General features: G+C 42.8%; 1 protein-coding gene across 2 annotated transcripts in view; it reads right to left on the reverse strand.

Annotated features, from left to right (window-relative positions):
- The window catches only part of MMP28 (matrix metallopeptidase 28), a 102,740-nt gene extending 80,792 nt beyond the window's left edge, over positions 1-21,948 (reverse strand). Inside the window, exon 1 of one of the 2 annotated variants that reach the window (XM_077296269.1) lies at positions 21,490-21,948. In XM_077296269.1, the coding sequence (XP_077152384.1) occupies positions 21,490-21,591 (102 nt within the window). In that variant the 5' untranslated portion in view covers positions 21,592-21,948. Of the gene's footprint in view, positions 1-20,303; positions 20,453-21,489 lie in introns of those variants that run through there. The other variant, XM_077296268.1, reaches the window with a different exon arrangement.
- Positions 21,949-22,422: the final 474 nt, after the last annotated feature.

Consider the following 22,422-nt stretch of genomic DNA (forward strand, 5'->3'; position numbering starts at 1 on the left):
GTGCATGGCTCTTCATCCCTATCCTGGTGTGCATGGCTCTTCATCCCTATCCTGGTATGCATAGCTCTTCATCCTTATCCTTGTATTCATTGTCTTGTCATCCCCATCCTGGTATGCACGGCCTCCTCATCCCCATCCTTGTATGCATGGCCTCCTCATCCCTATCCTGGTATGCATGGCCTCCTCATTACTATCCTGGCCTGCAAGGCCTCCTTATCCCTATCCTGGCCTGCAAGGCCTCCTTATCCCTATCCTGGCCTGCAAGGCTCTTCATTCCTATACTGGCGTGCATGGCTCCTCATCCCTATCCTGGTATACATGTCCCCGCTTAATTGTAAAGTGACTGCGGAATATGTTGGCGCTATATAAATAAAAATTATTATTATTATTACATGGCTCCTCATCAATATCCTGGTATGCATGGCCACCTCATCCCTATCCTGGTATGCATGGCCTCCTCATCCCTATCCTAGTATGCATGGCTCATCATCCCTATCCTGGCATGCATGGCTCCTAATCCCTATCCTGGTATGCACGGCCCACTCATCCCTATCCTGGTATGCATGGCTCATCATCCCTATCCTGGCATGCATGGCTCCTAATCCTTATCCTGGTATGCATGGCCCACTCATCCCTATCCTGGTATGCATGGCCTCCTCATCCCTATCCTGGTGTGCATGGCCTCCTCATCCCTATCCTGATACACATGGCCTCCTCATCCCTATCCTGGTATGCATGGCTCATCATCCCTATCCTGGCATGCATGGCTCCTCATTCATATCCTGGTATGCATGGCTCCTAATCCCTATCCTGGTATGCATGGCCCACTCATCCCTATCCTGGTATGCATGGCCCCCCCATCCCTATCCTGGTATGCATGGCTCCTCATCTCTCTTCTTGTATGCATGGCTCCTCATCCCTATCCTGGTATGCATGCCCCCATCAGAAAAACATAAAAAACTATCCTACTTACCGTCCCTGCGCTCCCTCGCAGCATCTTGTTCCGATGCCAGCACTTGCTGTGTGCCCGCTGCTAAAGAGAAATTAATATTCACTGTGCTCGAAGTGAATATTCATTCCCTTAAGAAGCGGGCACATGAGATCGCCCGGCCGCTGCAGGAAGCTGGCGGCTGTAACTACAGTGCCAACTATTAAAGAGAAATGAATATTCACCGCTGCTCGTGCTTTATTCCTGCACATTGGTCTGCATGCTCATAGTGATACGTTTTCTTTCAAAGTTACAAGGACAGGAGTTGACTTCTTGACACACCCTTTTAAATCAATGTGAAAAATAAGTATTTTTTGGCCATCTATAAGTGATGTAAAAATAGATAAACGGGTACCTGGGAAACTACTAATGATGACCAATTCTCAGTAAGAATCAATATCAGATCTGTGGGGATCTGACACCCGGCACCCCCCAACAATCAGCCATTATCGGTAGTGACCGGATATAAACATTGTCCAGTGTGTAGTGGCCACTTCCAAAGAGTGCACATCAGCCCCGATTCCAGAGAATAGGCGCTACACCGTCAATATGAGTTTTGCCGCCAGAGTCAAGAACAGCTGATAGATGCCAAAAGAGTGTAAAAATGTGCAAAACCTTATGCATAAAATAGTGTGGCATATATTCTATAAACATAGAAGTCTATGTATGATTGATGTTACCACAGTGGATGCGAGAGGCGTAAACACAGTGTATAAACTGACTTTCTGTCATTGCTTTATATGGTCTCATCTTCTCTTTGGTAAAGTGAGTGTCTGGAAAATATCACTTGTCCCTTGTTTTGATCTTCTTGGAAAGTAATTATAAAGTCATCAAGAGTGAAATTGTGCTAGTTTGGCAGGCCACCAACCAACATCTGATAAAATAATGAAATTCCCGCAAGTTGCAGAACAGAAAAGCATCAGTCGTTTTGCTTTAATCTAATCTGCATGTAAAGCCTACACGGCTGGCCTCTGTATATAATCCTGACCAATGTGTTGGAAAGGACAATATACAGTATATTTCTTTTTTATATCCTGTGTATACAATGATTAGCAGTATATTCACACTCTATGGACACTGCCCCTGGTTAGCCAAGTGACCTCTTCTGACAGCGCCATTACTTACATCCATGAGTTAGCTGCAGCTGGGGGCTAGTGAACTGGCCAATCCGTCAGTCAAAACAAAGCATACATGCCATAGACACTAGGACACTTGGAAGTGTATGTACAGATCTGTCAAAAATTAAGAGACCACTGCAAAATGTTCAGTTTGTCTGATTTTTCTCTGTATAGGTATATTTTTGGGAAAATCCAAATTTTTCTTTTATTCTGTAAACTTCTGACATCATGTTTCCGAATTTACAAGTAACAAATTTTGTAGTTTTTTTTCCGAAAAGGAGAAATGGTCAAAATTAAAAAAAAAACAAACCAGTGCGTTCAGACCTCAAATAATGCAAAGAAAACAAGTTCATAATCATTTAGAAACAATAATACTAATGTTTTAACTCAGGAAGAGTTCAGAAATCAATATTTTGTGGAATAACCATGATTTTTAATCACAGCTTGTCTTGGCATGCTTTCCACCAGTCTTTCACACTGCTCCTGGCGCAAAAATGTAAGCAGTTCTTCTTTGTTTGATGGCTTGTGTCTATCCATCATCCCCTTGATTACATTCCAGAGGTTTTCAATGGGGTTCAGGTCTGAAGATTGGGCTGCCCATGACTGGGTTTTGATGTGGTGGTCTCTTAATTTTTGTCAGAGCTGTATATATATATTACCAAACTCCAGCAATCTAACAACCAAATTTGTAAAAAATACTTTGCTTTATCTCGGAAATACAGGGCCGCTATTGTGTATGCACCGCTCACTTTTTGGTCCGGTCACAGTGTCTCCATTGGGTTCCATTCATACCCGAATCATACAGATGGATTTGTTTTCAGTTTCTGCATCTTGTGCTACTTTTAAAGCTCTTCTAAATAAAAACTGAGGTCCCAGATGCTGCAAAATCCTGAATGTAAGCCCAGTTATTGGAGACATGAAAGGCTTCCTGCTGCATAAGCTCTATACAATGAGAGGACACATTAGATGTTAGAACTGAGGAGCACTGAAGCTCAGCAGGTTGTCTGTCTGCTCAGCAGAAGCATCCAAAGAAATTTTCCCACAAGAACTTTTGCCAGTAATTTCTTTAGTAAAGTTACTCTCAAGAGTGCTCTTATAGCATTTATTATTTGCCAAATTTTGTATATATATATATATATACACACAGACATACATGCAGAGATGGAGAAAATATGGTGTCACTATATATCACAATATATGCCACTATAGGCACTATATTGACCATAGTTGTGCTATTGTGGGAGGCCTTGCTGGTCTCAAAGTGCAGTTACTGGATGTGGCCATGTCCAAAAAATAAATTTCATTATTTTGCGTACTTGCGGACACATGACCACCCGCTCCTGGTGCCTACACCGTAGAAACCTGACAGCTCGCACTGCGCACACTATGAGGATTCACAAGTCTGCAGTCACATAAAGTGACTGCCGACTTGAACCCCAAGCCAGGGCAACTTTTTTAAGGCCTCCATATGCAGAGTATTTAAAGCTAATCCTGCCAAGATTGAAAAGTGTAATATGTATGAGGGCCCCCGACTCTTATCTGACATTTTCGGACTGACAATCCTTTTGTACTCTGATAGATGAGCTGTTGTCACAGATTTCTGGCAGTGGCTCTCTGACAGAGAAGACAGGAGCATTTAGCAAACAAGTGCTCCTGTGTATTGGAGAGCTGGGCAAGATAGCTGTCGGCCAAAGGATCAGCTCAACCACCAGTCGACCAACAGCCATCTAAAAAATATAGGGGGCTTTAGAGTTCACTTGCAAGGACCTCCCCAGCATTTTTTTGCTTGCTCTGTTAGCAATCAGTAATGTGGGTGGAGTTTGTGCACTAAAATTCTTACCCATTGTTGTCTTCTGCCATATCTAACACTGGTATCTATCAAGTCCTCTCCTCCATCTTGTGACTACACTGGTCAGCTCTGACTGGCTGGTTCACAGCAACAGACCATTCGATACTTATGTCTAGTCCTTAGACTCACAATGAGAAAGGGACTTGTGGTCCTCACAAAAAACAATTGCGGTCACAAGATGTAGGAGAGAACGAGAGCAATGTGGTCCTTTAAACACCTCAATGTCTTAAGATGGCATACATTAGAGATTTTAGACATCCCAAAAGGCTAAATTAAAACCATCGTGACCAACAACAACAACCTTCATAGACCAATCACTAACTACACCGACTACAAGTACAACTACCCATGACCATTCTAAAAATGTTTAGCTTCTTAAAGGGATTGTCCAACAACAAAATAATTTTTCTGTAGGCTCATATTGATTGAAAATATTAAATGGAGGCATACTCACCTTACATACGTTCTGTGCTGGCTTTGCAAGTGGCGTCAGCCCCGGTTGGAAAGTCCCAGCACTGATGCAGCCTGTAATTGGCTGTATTTATCAGGTGACTAGAAGAGTGCATTACCGGACGTTCTGTGCTGCGACTTCAGAATGGGGCAGACACCACTTCCGGAGCCGGCATAGAACTCCAGAGTGGCCTGAGGGACGCTCAAAAGTAAGTATGCTTCTAATTATTGTTTTTATACATTTCCCCACTCTCAAAAAATTATATATATACTGTATATTATATTTTATGTTTTTGTCAGAAAACCTATTCGACCACTCTACAGCACCAGAGATTTTAGGTATTAACTCCTGTGATATTTTATTCTCTTTAGGTAATCACAGCTAATTTATGGTTTACTTTTGGGGATGGCACGGAACTGAAATTTGGTTTTGGGTAATTAGTCAGCGCTATGTTAGTGGACATCTCTAAAGCGGGCAGGAATGTCCCCAAAACAAGCCAAAAATTCAGTAACATGTGCGATGATAAATTAAACCGTATTAACTTGTAGTCATTATTGATTTAAGAAGCAGAGGATGACAATCTGCCTCTGGAAATGCAGGGTGCGTCCATATTGGATATTTGCTGTTCAGATTTTGCTGTGAAAATATTACAAATTTTGTACATTACAGCGTGTCAAATGCACAAAAAAAAAAAATTGCAAATGTCAAATCCACTGATTTTGTGCTACTGATTCTCTTTAGAGTGGAGATTTGGTAAAATGTGATCCACAAGGTTTGAAGTGTAACATGCACAGAATTTTTTCTCTCTAAATATCCAGACAAAATATTGCCAGTCACAGTGAAAAATTAAGTTAACCATTTCATAAAAGAGCTGCATTGCTTCGAATTTACTTTTTGAAAAGTGCACACTACGTAAATGTCTTTTTTCGTAAAGTATCTGCAAATTGAAGCAGTTAAGTTATAATGTAACATCTGATATTTTATATGATGTACAGTACAGAATAGCTTACAAAATGACTAATGGTAACTTGTTAACGGAGCCACATACAGACTTATGATATCATCTTCTATAAATGGAGCCGGCATAAATCAAGTTAATTATGTTTTCAGAGAACACCAAACTCATCTATTAGTTTTGGCTGGTCTTCTAGAAAACGAGGCCGTACCCCGTATGTAAAACATCTTCCCCATGAGATCTGTAATATGTGTGACAGAAAATTGGCCGACTAGACACCTCTGAGAAGTGAATACCATATCATTTCAAAAATCAGAATGCTTTTCTTATCTAGGCTTATACTGAAGTTATTTTTTCAGCTGAACCAGGGATAAAGTCTTTCGGATATACATGGAAGCTGAAGTCTAATACTGAGCATCTGGATTTGAAGTTCTTGCCTCTTATAGAAAAGGGTCTTTGAATTGAAGTTTCTACTTTGGGGGCTTACATTTTTAAGGCAATTAAAGAATCACTCATATCAAACATGTTTATCCTCTTAATATATTGCAGTCATCACATTATATAACACTGTGTACTTATAACTGCTTACTTTGCCCTTTGACAGCTAATTTTTATTTTCTCTATTAAGTCTATGACATCATTAAAGATTAAAAACGGACTAGCTGAATCCTTCTAAGTTCTGTGTAGAAACAGGAGGTCAATTTTCCCTGCATGACTCATGAGTGACTGCAGTCACTACATACAGCAAAGAGAATAATTACCTGGGTAGAAAGGCAAAATGAGCAATTGTCAGTGCACAGTGCTATATAATATTGTGATTGGAATATATTAAGAGGATAAAAACTTTGATGGGAGTGCTTCTTTAATTAGTTATTGCTTTTAGACCAATTTTTCCAGAATATCCATTTCAGGTTAAACAAAATAGGAGTCTGCATTGTTTATAAAGACTGACAAAGGGACTGTTGGGTTTACAGTCCTGCCTGCACAGAATTCAGGCTGCAGTTCGTCTTGCACGTATTCTGCTGATGGAAAACATTATTTAGAAGCAACTGTGCTGCTATACTGTATCACTGTATGGAGGTATTTTTGGGGTAATAGGCAGCTATTCTCTGCAGTGTGTAGAACACTAGGAATTGTTCTCTTATACTTGCGCTAATTCTTGCCTGTAGCCCCATAATCTTGTCAGAGGTGCACAATAATGGCAGGGCTCTTCCTAGAAAATTGCACCATGTCTTGATTATTGAAAAGCTTTTATGAGAGTGTAGAACTTCAGGAGGGCCTGGATGTCTTTCTTGAAAAATACCACATCACAGGTTATGGATGCTGGATTCTGTAATGGGATGTTGATTCAGGAGAACTAGTCTAGTTTTGCTGTATGTGGAGTCGGGAAGTAATTTTTCATTAGCATTGGCCTCAATGGTTTTTGCTTTCCTCTGCTTCAATACGTTAAAGGGATTGTCCTATAACTATGAAGACCTTTATAAATACCTATGTTTAAGAACTAACCACTTTTGTAATTAGCTTTATTCTTAAATTCCCTACACTGCTATTTCCTAAATGTGATTTTTTTTACTTTACTTCCTGTGACATTTCGTTTGAGAGGAGTTTCACACAAGATGTCACAGGAGGCTGGGGCTGCGCTCACTTCTCTGCAACGTCTAAAACACCTCCTGAAACAAAACGTCACTTACCACAGTTACTGTTACTGCCATCCCTTGATGGCATCCTGTTTCAGTAAAGGTGGTCAAGAAGTGACCACATCTTCAGTCGAAGCCACAGTTGTCATATTCATTGCTTATATTACCTTAGTCTCTTTTCCTGAAATTAATCATCATGACGATTTGCTTGAGGGCAGTGATAGAAACTGTGGGGCAGCGCTGTTGTCACTTATCATGCTTCTATCACCGTCTTCAAACCAATTGTCATCAGGGGGCGGCTCTGGCATCACTCACACAGCTTATATCACCACCAGCTGATGACTATTTGTTTTAGGAATAGAGATTGCGGTGTTAGCAGCAGTGAGTGAAGACAACAGCGGTGACTAAAGATGTAGTCACTTGATCACATTTAGGCCATGTGCACACGTTCAGTATTTTTCACGTTTTTTTCGTGTTTTTTCGAAAAAAACGCTTACATATGCCTCCCATTATTTTCAGTGTATTCCGCATATTTTGTGCAAATGTAGCCTTTTTTTCCGCGAAAAAATCGCATCGCGGAAAAAAAAGCAACATGTTCATTAAAATGCGGAATTGCAGGGGATTCCGCACACCTAGGAGTCCATTGATCTGCTTACTTCCCGCACGGGGCTGTGCACACCATGCGGGAAGTAAGCAGATTATGTGCGGTTGGTACCCAGGGTGGAGGAGAGGAGACTCTCCTCCACTGACTGGGCACCATATAATTGGTCAAAAAAAAAAGAATTAAAATAAAAAATAGTCCTATACTCACCTTCGATGTCTTCCCGCCTCTCCACTGCACGCTGCCGCTTCGGTTCCTGTAGCTGGTGTGCGGTGAAGGACCTGCCGATGACGTCGCCGTCTTATGATCGGTCGAGACCGGTCATGTGACCGCTCACGTGACCGCGACGTCATGGAAGGTCCTGCGCGCACACACCATCTATACGGAACGGACGCCGGTGAGGAGATCAGCTGTCTGCGGGTGAGTATAAGCATTTTTTTTTTTTTTTTTTATTATTTTTAAACATTCTATCTTTTACTATAGATGCTGCAAAAGCAGCATCTATACTAAAAAGTTGGTCACACTTGTCAAACGCTATGTTTGACAAGTGTGACCAACCTGTCAGTCAGTTTTCCAAGCGATGCTACACATCGCTTGGTAAACTTTAGCATTCTGCAAGCTAATTACGCTTGCAGAATGCTAAAAAAAACGCGAAAAAAACGGAAAAAAACGCAAAAAAAAAATTGCGGATTTCTTGCAGAAAATTTCCAGTTTTCTTCAGGAAATTTCTGCAAGAAATCCGGACGTGTGCACATACCCTTACTGAACCAGTATTTCATCAGGGAAATATGGTGACAGTAGCTTTTGTAAACGACCACAACGCTGCTTTATATTGATGTCCTATTTCAGGAGGAGTGATAGATGCTGCAGAGAAGAGAGTGCAGCCCCGGCCTAATGTGACATTCCATTTGAGACTACTCTCAAACAAAATATCACACTAAGTAAAGTAAATAGCAGGATAGGGAAAAGTGTAGGTAATTTAATAATAAACGTGGTTAGAGCTTAAAGTTAGGTGTTTAAAAAGGGCTTTATAGGTATCAGACAACCCCTTTATGGTGTAGGTTGATCTCAATAAGGTTGATATAAAACACAAGTCTAAGAACTATGACACTTTATAAACAGAACATTTACACTTAAATAATTTAGCTGTAAAACTAACAAAGGTATTGCATGAAATAATTTGGAATGCTCGTGATATGTATACATTATTTAACCAATCTTCTTAAAACAGATTAGTCTTAAAATTCTATTCCATGCCATCTTACATGTTCAAAAGAAGCATTTGTCCAACTGCTTGTTCTCAACCATTGCCCTATGTGAAAAAATGTTCACTGGTCAAGATGCAAAAATGAAAATGCTTGTTTGTCACATCTTTTATTAATCAAAATAATTGTTTTTCTGCAGCACAAAACCCTGTGTAAGCAGTGATGTGCTGTCTAATTAAACCATATACAACAGGGGTGTCAAACTGCATTCCTCGAGGGCCGCAAACAGGTCATGTTTTCAGGATTTCCTTAGCATTCCACAAGGTACTGGAATCATTCTGTGTAGGTGATTAAATTATCACCTGTGCAATACAAGGAAATCCTGAAAACATGACCTGTTTGCGGCCCTTGAGGAATGCAGTTTGACACCTCTGATATACAATGAAAAATTACACTAACAATCATTCAGCCACATGCAGTGCTAATGATTGCGCCATGAAAATTGAGCAGTGATCAAATTGCTTAATCATTGTGTCATGTCGGACGCTGTTCAGACCAGGTCGTTCGACAGACAGCGGTAATTCCGCTTTTGACCATGTGCTCATTGGCGTCGGCTAGATTTTATCTAGCTGGTCCAGGGTTAATTTACCTGATGCTCGGATTGGAAGCTGGGCCATGCCCATTGCCTTTAAATAGTTCTCCTGAACATTGGGCGTCGCCGATTATAGCTTCTGTCTTGTGCGTTGTTATCTCAGTCTGGAGTGGTGAGCTAGTAGTTGGAGTATCGTTGCTGGTGGTGTATTTCCCTTTGTCTTATTTACTCCTTCCTATATTTGTGTTTATTTTTTAGGTAGAGGGTCAGTCAGGATTTCCCTAGTCTGAGGGAAATTGCAGGGGCCCGGGTTATTAGCTCTTGCCCACCTAGTCTCCCATTATAATCGGCCTTTAAAACAAAAAAAAACAAAAAAGGGGGTTTCCTTTTTTTTGTTTTGTCATGGATCCCATGACTTCCATAACCCGCCAGTTGGAGGCGCTGTCCCTACAGGTCACTGAGTTGAGGGGGGCAGTGCAGCAAAAGGGACTAGCATTATCTAATGTGCAAGCTGGAACGACAGGTAGAGTTGCTGAGCCTAAGTTTCCTTTGCCTGAAAAATTTGCTGGGGAACGCAGTAAATTTGTTTCTTTTCGTGAAGCTTGCAAACTATATTTCCGTATGCGCCCGATCTCCTCAGGTAATGAGGCTCAGCGTGTGGGCCTGGTGTTGTCATTGTTAAGCGGGGATCCCCAAGCATGGGCGTTTTCTTTGCCATCTGATTCTACTGCATTTGACTCTGTGGAGAGTTTTTTTTTCCTTTCTTGGAAATATTTACGATGAGCCAGACAGAATGGCTCTAGCAGAATCTGAGATACGCACTATTCGCCAGGGGGAGCGAGTTGCAGAGAATTACTGTTCTGAATTTCGTCGCTGGGCGATCGATACACAGTGGAATGATCCAGCACTGCGGAGTCAGCTTATTCATGGGGTTTCTGGAAGGGTTAAAAAAGCCCTTCTGATGTATGAGACTCCTACTTCTCTAGATTCCGCTATGAGTCTGGTTGTCCGCATTGATCGCCGTTTGCGTCAGGGGGAGCATGAGACACCGCCTATGGGAGAGGGTTTAGGTTCACGTGTGGTTGCTGCAGGTGAGCCCACGGAGCCTATGCAAATCGCAGGGGTGTCACATGTGAAGCGTCGAGCCCCTGAGCTCAGGAAGCAGGGAGCCTGTTTTTACTGCGGTAAGACTGGTCATTTTATTAACATCTGTCCTCTACTGTCTAAGAAAAACGCAACGGCGGAAAACTTCTAAGCTCAGAGGGTGTGGAGGAGACCAATCTGAGCTTATGCATATCCTCCATGGTGGTTTCTCAATGCATGCTCCCTGCTAAGGTTATAATCGCTGGCAGTGAGCTGCCAATTACTGTGTTTGTGGATAGTGGTTCAGTCACAAATCTCATTGATGAGGAGATTGCTCGCACAGCAGGTTTTAGGATTGAAAAACTGCCTCATCCTATCCGCGTGGTCACCATCAATGCTGCTCCTCTCTCACAGGGGGAGATTACTGAATTTGTGGCTGAGGTGAAACTCCACATTGGGGTTCTACATTCCGAGCAGGTTACATGTAAGGTGCTCAGGAATCTTCCTGCTCAGGTGGTTTTGGGTTTTCCATGGTTGTCTATGCACAACCCGGTAATTGACTGGAAAACTCAGGACATAATTCAGTGGAGTGAATTCTGCCAGGAGAATTGCCTGGCCACATGTGTGTCTGCTGTGACTTCAAGCGTTCCAGAGTCACTTCTGGATTTTGTGGATGTGTTCTCTGAGAAGGGTTGTTCAGAGTTGCCGCCACATTGCCCCTATGACTGTATTATCAGATTTAAACCAGGGGCCAAATTGCCTAAAGCAAGGATGTTTAACATCTCCGGTCCGGAGAGACAAGCATTAAAAGATTACATTGCTGAAAGTTTGAGCAAAGGGCACATCAGGCCTTCATCCTCGCCTGTGGCAGCAGGGTTCTTCTTCGTGAAGAAGAAAGATGGCGGATTACGCCCGTGTTTGGATTTCAGGGAATTTAACCAGATTATGGTTCGTGATCCATACCCTATGCCACTAATACCAGATTTGTTCAACCAGGTGGCAGGTGCTAAGTGGTTTACCAAGCTTGACCTCAGGGGGGCGTACAACCTCATAAGAGTCCGTCAAGGTGATGAGTGGAAGACGGCTTTTAATACCCGAGGGTCATTTTGAAAATTTGGTGATGCCATTTGGGTTGACTAACGCACCTGCAGTGTTCCAACATTTCATTAATGATGTGTTTTCGCTTGTTTTGGGGAAATTCGTTATCGTGTACCTAGATGACATTCTCATATTCTTGCGACCGTGATACTCATTTAGATCATGTCAGGCAGGTGTTACAGCTTCTCAGAGAGAATAAGCTGTATGCTAAACTTGAGAAATGTGTATTTTCTGTTCAAGAGTTGCCTTTCTTGGGTTATATTGTGTCTGCTTCTGGTTTTAAAATGGACGCCGCTAAGGTGAAAGCGGTGCTGCATTGGGAACGGCCTGATAACCTGAAAGCACTTCAGCGGTTCCTTGGGTTTTCTAACTACTATAGGAAATTTATCAAGGATTTTTCCATCATTGCTAAACCGCTAACTGACATGACTAAAAAGGGTACCAATTTCTCCGTTTGGCCGGAGGCTGCTGTGTGCGCATTTGAATTTCTTAAGAACAGTTTTGTTTCAGCCCCCACTCTTGTGCAGCCAGACGTATCAAAACCTTTTGTTGTGGAAGTCGATGCGTCTGAGGTTGGTGTGGGGGCGGTACTATCACAAGGCTCATCTTTGAGTGATTTGCGTCCATACGCCTATTTCTCCAAGAAACTGTTGTCCGCCGAACGTAACTACGATATCGGCAACAGGGAGTTGTTGGCAATCAAGTTGGCCTTTGAGGAATGGCGACACTTCTTGGAGGGGTCGGTACATCAGGTTACTGTTATTACCGATCATAAGAATCTGCTGTATTTGGAGTCAGCCAAGCGTCTGACCCCCAGGCAGGCTCGCTGGGCATTGTTTTTCACGCGGTTCAATTTTGTTGTCACTTACAGACCAGGGTCTAAAAACACTAAGGCGGATGCTCTGTCCAGGTGTTTTCCGGGGGGAGATCCACAGGAGGATCCAGTACCCATCCTCCAAAAGGGTGTTGTGGTTTCGGCTCTCACTACCGAGGTTGAGGCTGAGATTGCCGAGGTTCAGGAGGAGGTACCATCTGAGCTTCCCATCAACAAATCTTTTGTACCGCTTCATCTCCGCTTAAAGGTTTTGGCGTAGCATCATGATGCTGTCCTGGCTGGCCACCCAGGGGTTAGAGGTACCTTGGAGTTGGTGTCACGTCGGTTTTGGTGGTCCAAGATCCGACAGGACGTGGTCTCATACGTGTCAGCTTGTACCACGTGTGCTAGGGCTAAGACGCCCCGCTCCCGTCCTGTTGGCACACTACTTCCTCTTGAGGTACCTAGTAAGCCATGGACGGAAATCTCCATGGATTTCATCACTGATTTGCCCTCCTCAGCTGGGAACACGGTCATCTTGGTGATTGTTGATCGGTTTTCAAAAATGTCGCACTTTGTGTCTTTGCCTTCGTTGCCTAACGCTAAGACTCTGGCTCAGGTATTTGTGCAGGAGGTGGTCAGACTTCATTGGGTTCCGTCTGACATCGTGTCTGATAGGGGTACTCAGTTTGTGGCAAAATTTTGGAAAGCAATTTGCTCATGGCTGGGGATCAAGTTGTCTCATTCTTCGGCGTTTCATCCTCAGTCAAATGGTCAGACTGAGCGTATGAACCAAAATTTGGAACAGTACTTACGCTGCTTTGTCTCTGATTACCAGGAGGAGTGGTCTACCTTTCTTCCTTTGGCTGAGTTTGCCATCAATAATCACCGCCAGGAGTTGTGTGGGGAGTCTCTGTTTTTTTGTGTTTACGGGCTACATCCTCAGTTTTGTACTTTGAGTCAGAGGGGCTCTTCCGGCGTTCCGGAGGAGGACCAGTTAGGAGCACAATTGTCATCAGTCTGGAGGAGAGTTAAACAGCGCCTGTTGAGTGTGGGTGCTAGGTACAAACGTGTGGCTGACAGTAGGTGTGTACCAGGTCCGGACCTGAGTGTGGATGACGGTGTGGTTATCCACAAAAAACATAAGACTCAAAATACCATCCCTTAAATTGGGTCCACGGTTTATTGGTCCATTTAGGGTCACCGCCGTCATTAACCCAGTAGCGTACTGATTGGAGCTCCCTATGGTGTATAAGATACACAACGTGTTCCACAGGTCTCTTTTAAAGAAGGTGGTGGGTTCTGTGGACGCGGCGCCTATGCCACCTCCAGTCTTGGTGGATGGTAATTTGGAATTTGAAGTCTCCAAGGTGGTTGACTCTCGTGTAGTGCGCCGCACTTTACAGTACTTGGTACACTGGCGTGGTTATTGGCCTGAGGAGAGGTCCTGGGTACCAGCCTCGGACATTCATGCGGATTGGCTGGTCAGGTTTTTTCACCGTCGCCATCCGGACAAGCCGGGTCCTATAAGCCGTGAGGGCCCTGGGGTCCCTCGTAGAAGGCGGGGTACTGTCATGTCGGACGCTGTTCAGACCAGGTCGTTTGACAGACAGCGGTAATTCCGCTTTTGACCACTATGTGCTCATTGGCGTCGGCTAGATTTTATCTAGCTGGTCCGGGGTTAATTTACTTGATGCTCGGATTGGAAGCTGGGCCATGCCCATTGCCTTTAAATAGTTCTCCTGAACATTGGGCGTCGCCGATTATAGCTTCTGTCTTGTGCATTGTTATCTCGGTCTGGAGTGGTGAGCTAGTAGTTGGAGTATCGTTGCTGGTGGTGTATTTCCCTTTGTCTTATTTACTCCTTCCTATATTTGTGTTTATTTTGCCCTGTGCATTTATAGTGTATTCCTGAGTGACTGCGGCGTGGTGTATATTTTCCGTTATACTTGTCTGTTCTAACTGTGGGTATTGGTGTATGATCTTTTCACTGGGTGGTGGGCGGTGGTTTCAGCCTAGGGTTGAAACAGGAGACAGGGCGAGGGTCGAGGCCTAGACATGCACACCATCAGTGTAAACTCTAGGTAGAGGGTCAGTCAGGATTTCCCTAGTCTGAGGGAAATTGCAGGGGCCCGGGTTATTAGCTCTTGCCCACCTAATCTCCCTGTGACACATTGATGGACAAATGTTCCAGGTCAAAAAATGTGCCTGTTTAAAAAGTTAGTGATGAAAACAGACAGGTTTTCATCAGTGCTGTGTGTCAGATTTCATCAGTGTTTTGTCACACTTAGTTTTTACCATCAGTATTTCCCTCTTGATTTTCTGATATGCAAAAAAAAAAGCAAAAACGTCCTACCCATTGCAATGTTAAAAATGAACAGCACACAAATGTTGTCTGTGTGCAGTCCATGATTTTTATGCCCCCATAAACTTACATGGGTATTTTAAATTGTTCAAAAGCGGACATGTTGACACAAAAAAAGTGGACATGTGAATAGCACCATAGATTATAAAAGGTATGTGTAGAAATAAGGGATGTCTCACTAAGTCCTTAGGATTACTTAAAATCAAGAATTTTTAAAAGACACTTCAGTTAAAAAAAAAAAAAATCACCAAATTATATAGGTAAGTAAGTAATGAAACAGACATAACAAGAACAGAAAGAAAGGAATAGGGCAGGAAAACGTGGTTGTCAAACTGCCTTTAGTGGGAGTTTACGAAGGGATTAATCTATTTGGTCAGCCAGGATGAAAAGACTGTGAAGGATCTGAACTCTAATCAGGGATACCAAGTGTCAAAGAAATCTTCTAATTATCATCATCTACTTTAAAGGGCACCTGTCACCCCGTTTTTTCCGTATGAGATAAAAATACTGTTAAATAGGGCCTGAGCTGTGCATTACAACAGTGTATTTTGTGGACCCCGATTCCCCACCTATGCTGCCAAAATACGTTACTAAAGTAGCCGTTTTCGCCTGTCAATCAGGCTGGTCTGGTCAAAAGGGCGTGGTGTCTTCCCCCAGATCTTGCTTAGTTTTCCGTTGGTGGCGTAGTGGTTTGCGCATGCCCAAGGTCCCGAATCCACTGCACAGGGGAGTGAAAAGAGCGCGATGTGCGTTATTTCCCTGTTGATCGGTGGGGGAGGCCATCTTCCTTTGACCGCGTGTGCGCAGATGGAGCGCTCTGCTGCCCGCGGCTTCAGGAAAATGGCCGCGGGATGCCGCGCGTGCGCAGATGGAGATCGCGGCGGCCATTTTCCTGAAGCCGAGATGCGAATTCTGCTTCAGGAAAATGGCCGCCGCGATCTCCATCTGCGCATGCGCGGCATCCCGCGGCCATTTTCCTGAAGCCGCGGGCAGCAGAGTGCCGCTTCTGCGCACGCGCGGCCAAAGGAAGATGGCCGCCCCCACCGATCAACAGGGAAATAACGCACATCGCGCTGTTTTCACTCCCCTGTGCAGTGGATTCGGGACCTTGGGCATGCGCAAACCACTACGCCACCAACGGAAAACTAAGCAAGATCTGGGGGAAGACACCACGCCCTTTTGACCAGACAAGCCTGATTGACAGGCGAAAACGGCTACTTTGGTAACGTATTTTGGCAGCATAGGTGGGGAATCGGGGTCCACAAAATACACTATTGTAATGCACAGCTCAGGCCCTATTTAACAGGATTTTTATCTCATACGGAAAAAACGGGGTGACAGGTGCCCTTTAATCTCCTCCAAGTGACTAATGATACTTAGTGCCTTAACTCATAGCAACCTGGTAGGGGGTTATAATTTCCATAGTTTGGAAATAATGTGACATCTTGCAGAAACAAAGTGTCTCAGTTTTAATTTTAGAAATGGGTCAAATAGGTCTGATGAATATGAAAAGCAAGACAATATCAGGAATTATTTGGAAGTTAGTGTGACATAACACATTATACAATGAAGAGATTTTCTGCCATAAAAGAAATACAGGACAACTTCACCAAATGTATAGCATCGAGCTTGGGGCTGAGGCACATCAACACATGGGTGAGGTTTAGGGGAAAATTTTATGTAGTTTTGCAGGAGTTATGTTCCACTATGAGAGGAGCTAAAATTTGAGATCTTGTAGCTGTCAGAAAACTGATAATTTATGTTAATACAAATAATTTGTCCCAAATTTGATGCAGAAGTGCCCAGCACAGTTCTTTATCCCACATCTGAACAGTTTAGTTGAGTTTAGGCCCTCCTCTTCCATCCCAGAAATCTACTATACAATTGTCTAAGGGTCACTTCCGTCTTTCTGTCTGTCTTTCTTTCTGTCTGTCACGGAAATCCCAAGTCGCTGATTGGTCGCGGCAAAACAGCCACGATCAATCGGCGACTGGCACAGTCCGGCGGCAAAATGGCTGCTCCTTACTCCCCGCAGTCAGTGCCCGCTCCATACTCCCCGCAGTCAGCACTCACAAGGGGTTAATGGCAGCGTTAACGGACTGCATTATGCCGCGGTGTAACGCAGTCCGTTAACGCTGCTATTAACCCTGTGTGACCAACTTTTTACTATTGATGCTGCCTATGCAGCATCAATAGTAAAAAGATCTAATGTTAAAAATAATAAAAAAAATTAAAAAATCGTTATATACTCACCCCCCGTCGGCCACTCGGATCCAAAACAGGCCTTTCCCACTCCTCGTGACGCTCCGGTGACCGCTCCATGCATTGCGAGACCGCTACATCATCATCTCGCGAGACCGCAATGCACTCTTGGGACCGGAGCGCGAGGAGCATCGGTAAACGCTTCGCCTGGATCCGGGGGCCAACGGAAGGTGAGTATATAACTATTTTTCATTTTAATTCTTTTTTTTTAAACAGGGATATGATGCCCACATTGCTATATACTACGAGGGCTGTGCAATATACTATGTGGGCTGTGCAATATACTACGTGGGCTGTGCAATATACTACGTGGGCTGTGCAATGAACTACTTGGGCTGTGCTATATACTACGTGGGCGGTGCTATATACTACATGGGCTGTGCAATATACTACGTGGGCTGTGCAATATACTACGTGGGCTGTGCAATATACTACGTGGGCTGTGCAATATACTACATGGGCTGTGCAATATACTACGTGGGCTGTGCAATATACTACGTGGGCTGTGCAATATACTACGTGGGCTGTGCAATATATTACGTGGCTGTGTTATACACTACGTGGCCTGTCCAATATACATGGGCTGTGCAATATACTACGTGGGCTGTGCAATATATTACGTGGCTGTGCAATATACTATGTGGCTGTGCAATATACTATGTGGCTGTGCAATATACTACGTCGGCTGTGCTATATACACTACATGGGCTGTGCTATACTACATGGGCTGTGCAATATACTACGTGGCTGTGCTATATACTACAATATAGTCTGAACTGGTGCATAACCAGAAAAGTCATATAGCAAATAGATCAATGGCTGCACTCAAAATTTACTGTGCTGGTTATGCACCAGTTCAGACTATTGTTGTTCAGTTTTCTTATATTTACTATGTACTATTTTTTCTGACTTGAACGCCCCGCCCGCTGCCACAGTTGGTTCTGAGCTTCCTATAAAAGCAGGCTTTACCATGTTATTAGCCATAGGTAAGTGTTGACACTAGGCAGTCAGCTCAGGTACCCATCCGTTTTGAGATTACCTTGACATTTGGTGGATGGGCTCACAACTTTTGGCCAAATCTTGTGCTAAGAATTTCATGTGTTTTTTCATAAATTTCACAAGCCATTATGCTATTCACATTTCATGTATTACACATTTCCTTGCCTTAGCACAGTAAATTTTGAGTGCAGCCATTGATCTATTTGCTATGTGTTATATACTACGTGGGCTGTGCTATATACTATGTGGGCTGTGCTATATACTACGTGGGCTGTTATATACTACGTGGCTGTGCTATATACTACGTGGCTGTGCTATATACTATGTGGGCTGTTATACACTACGTGGGCTGTTATATACTACGTGGCCTGTGTTATACATTATGTGGGCTGTGTTATACACTACGTGGGCTGTGTTATACACTGCATGCGTGGGCTGTTATATACTACGTGAGCTGTGTTATATGCTATGTGGGCTGTTATACACTCCGTGGGCTGTGCTATATACTACGTGGCTGTGCTATATGCTCCGTTGGCTGTATTATATACTACGTGGCTGTGCTATACACTCCGTGGGCTGTGCTATATACTCCGCTGTGCTATATACTACGTGGCTGTGCTATGTACTACGTGGCTGTGCTATATACTACGTGGCCGGCTGCGAACAAATCAGCGACAGGCGCAGTCCAGCCGCAAATTGGCGCGGGATTTGATCCACGCTTCGCTAATTCATCGCGGCCAGCCGAATCCTGTGTATTCAATGTAAAAATTCTAAAATCTTCATAAATAAACTACATACATATTCTAGAATACCTGATGCGTTAGAATCGGGCTACCATCTAGTAAGCATATAATAGGCCAAACACACAGTATATGTTCTTGGTTCAGAGTCTACACACATCTTCTCAAATGTCATATGAAGCCAAGAGGATCAGATCTGGGGCCGAAAATTTAAGAAGGCTGTGTAGTTGTAAGTACGACATCTAGGCCTTCCAAGGTCGGGCACAAATCTCCCATTATATCCATCATAGGCTTTACACCGAGAAGGTAGCATCATATCTCTATCACTGGGCATAAGGAAAGGAATTCCCAGCTGTACCCAACCACAAATTTTCTAATAGATGTGTCAACACTACTCCCAAGGAGGAAATCAGGTCCAGGTGTTTCGCAAGTCTATCCCAAGGTAAGAAGTGGTTTGGAAGAGGTGGGGGTTAAATTTGGATAATTTTTATTTTACCCTGGTTGTATCCAGTCACTTAATTTAAACCCATATTTTTGAGCGATGATAGTGAAGTTGGAGCGGAACAGAGCTGTATATGAGTATAGTTACTTTATAGTAAAGTGAAAAATTGGGGAGAGCAATGCCTCCATTCAACTTAGAACATGTTAGCAAGGAATATCTTAGATGTGGTGTAATGCCTATCCATACAAATTACATGATCTTTTTACGTAGTTTGGCAAAATTTGATTTAGTAAGGTCAGTGGGTATTGTCTGAAATATGATTTAAGGGAGGTTAATGGATATTGTCTGAAATGTGATTAGTATGTTAGGCAGAGAGTCCATTTTGGGATATTGATTTTTTTTTAGGTCAGCCTCTAGGGTGGATGGCAAAGGTTTTGCAGTTAAGATATAAAATCTTCTTATGATCTGCTGGTATTTTTAACCCCTATGTATTTAATAAAAGACCACTGCCATCTAGAAGGGAATGTAAATTGAAGGTGTTGGATCTCTCTATTTGGTAAGGATGATGTTTAGGTTCTTAGATTTTTAAACATTTATCTGTAAGTTACTGACCCTACTGAATTCAACTCTTTTAGGATACTGGAAGACTCATATTTGGAAAACAGAGATAAAATAGAAGATAAAAATCAGTGATAATTCCTGTTCTCCACCCACGTAATCCAGACCCTTTTCTTAAGAACATTTCCTGGGGATTTCATGACCAAAATATAAAGGAATGGAGGTAATGAACAGCTCTGTATAGTCCCATTATGGACTGAAAAAGGAGCCAATAAAGAACCACTATCCCTCACTGTGTGTTGTAATAGAGGGCTATTATCTAATCCCTCATCCGAGGGTGCAGATTAATTTTTGTTTAGAGTCACCTCCAGGAACTCCCTGTTGACCACTTTTTCAGTATCTATAGTCAGGAGAAAAAAAGCGTACTACAGAGATGCGGACTCTGCTGATCAAAGATATAGTATTAAAAGTATTGTCCACTTCTTGGACAACCCCTTCTTTATCTAAATCTTTGGCCCAGATAAAATAAAAAACACCTATACTCACGTCCCGTGCTGGCGCCGTTCCAGCAGTGTCAGCACTCGAAGTCCCAGAGCTCTCGTGCGGTTGGTGTGACCCCGGCACCAGATCAGCGTTGGCATCACTGTCCCTGTGTTTAGACAAATCGAACATGAAGAGGAAGTCCTGGCTGCAGCTGATCTCTCACTTCATCTTCATGTGCAATTTGACAGGAGGCGAAGACAGTGATGCCAGCGCTGATTGGGCCACATGTCACAACAACCGCACGAGAGCCCCGGGGAGAGTGAGTGCTGACTCCGTGGGAACTACGCTGACTCGGGAGGTGAGTATAGGCTTTTTTATTTTAGCGGGGCCAAACGTGGGGTATGAGAAGTTGTCCAAGTAGTGGACAACTTCTTTAAATGTGTTGTCATGTGTTTCATGGCTCACGACAATATCACACGTGCATTCTATGGATTGATGAGGATGAAAAGAGAAGAGCATTTGAGAAGTCAGGCATTGTTGCTGCACTTGAGGGCCTGGCTCACAGCCTTCATTCTAGTTAATCCCAAACATCATTAAAACTGAACTTTTATCTTACAGGCCCCAAATCATCATTTACGAAGTATTAAAGTCACTTTGGTACTCATTGATATTATTTGAGATATTCAAAATCGCACATGTGGTTCATGAATTTGGCACAAAACTTTTTTTTTCATTTACTAGTTTTGTGACTTTTTAGCACCAAAAGTTTCAGATACTTTAAATTTTTTTAAAAACACTCCAAATTGAAAACACCTCCAGATTTCTTACCCCAGAGGGTAACTATAGTAAGGTATGCAAAAAAAAAAAAAAAAGATATTTTGTTAAAGTAGTGCAAAACGTATAGAGAATGACACAAATACTAAATCAATAAAAACAAGTAAATTACTCCTGAAAACTGGGAAAAATGCAGAGTCCCACAGACTAGTATACTTTAACACAGTCAGATAAATTAAGGTAGGTCATTTTCCACATTTAGGATAAACAAAGTGGGTATTTGACATCAAAATCACAAAATGCTGCACAGCCATTTGCATTTAATAATAGTTAATGTGGCAGAGGAGATATCTAGGACTTGGATTTTTGGGTTGCATCAAGATGACACTACCAGGAGTTGAAATGTAGTTTAGCCTTAGGTACGAAGCGAGCAAGGACAAAAATAAGTAGTGCACATGATGCTTCATAGTCTTACCTCTGCATTTCTTACAGCATCCTCAGTACCTGAATCAATGCAAGTGCAAACACTAATGAGAAGTAGAGTGCAAATTCCAGCTATCATCCTTAAATGGGTCATCCAACAGCATCAATCGATTAATAAAACCATCACACAGACATGTGTCCAACCTTCAAAGATGTCTTTTGCCAGCCGATCTCCAGAAATGATTTACGCACATCGCCTATACTTTTTGGAAATATAGATCCATTTCTTTAAGTGGCCTTTGTAGGAGCACTTTTCCACTCCAGTAGTTCATATCTATCATCTCATATCTACCAAAGACACAATGGTCAGCATAATCCTGCGGTCATCTTCTCCATAGAGAGATAAGGAGTAGTCCAGCCAGCTGTGATACACATGCAGTTGTGCATGAGAGTTCTCTGTTCTGGGCTATGCAGCCACACAATTACTGATTACATGGATCCAGGCACCTCCCTGGGCAGGAGGAGTCCATGTGAAAGCAGCATTGCTAATCAACAGCAGGCTGGGAACAGTCACAGGAAACTCACTTGTTTCTGCACTGCTCATAGTGTGAATCATTAAAAAAAAATTCTTAACCCTTTTCTCACCTCCAAATGTTTTTTATTCTTTTTTTTCTGCAAAGTTCCATTTCAACCATAAAAACTATATTCTTTATTTAGTGTCTACCTGTGATTGTGTATACTCAATACATCTGGGTCACAATACATCTGGAGTCATTTCAAAATACAGAAAAAGTTATAACATAATTAGGAGAAGATTTTGCATCCTGATGGCACATTAACCAAAAATACATACATCAGAAGTGGGCATCATTCTCACATAGCGTTAAAATATGTAATTTATTTCAGTTCTATGAGATTTTACACAAATTGTGCAGTTACAGTGGATGGCAGGGAAGTTGAAGGTTTATTAAGTGCAGAGTATGCG

The sequence above is a fragment of the Ranitomeya variabilis genome, chromosome 3 (genome assembly GCF_051348905.1).
Source record: "Ranitomeya variabilis isolate aRanVar5 chromosome 3, aRanVar5.hap1, whole genome shotgun sequence".
In the NCBI taxonomy this organism is placed as follows: domain Eukaryota; kingdom Metazoa; phylum Chordata; class Amphibia; order Anura; family Dendrobatidae; genus Ranitomeya; species Ranitomeya variabilis.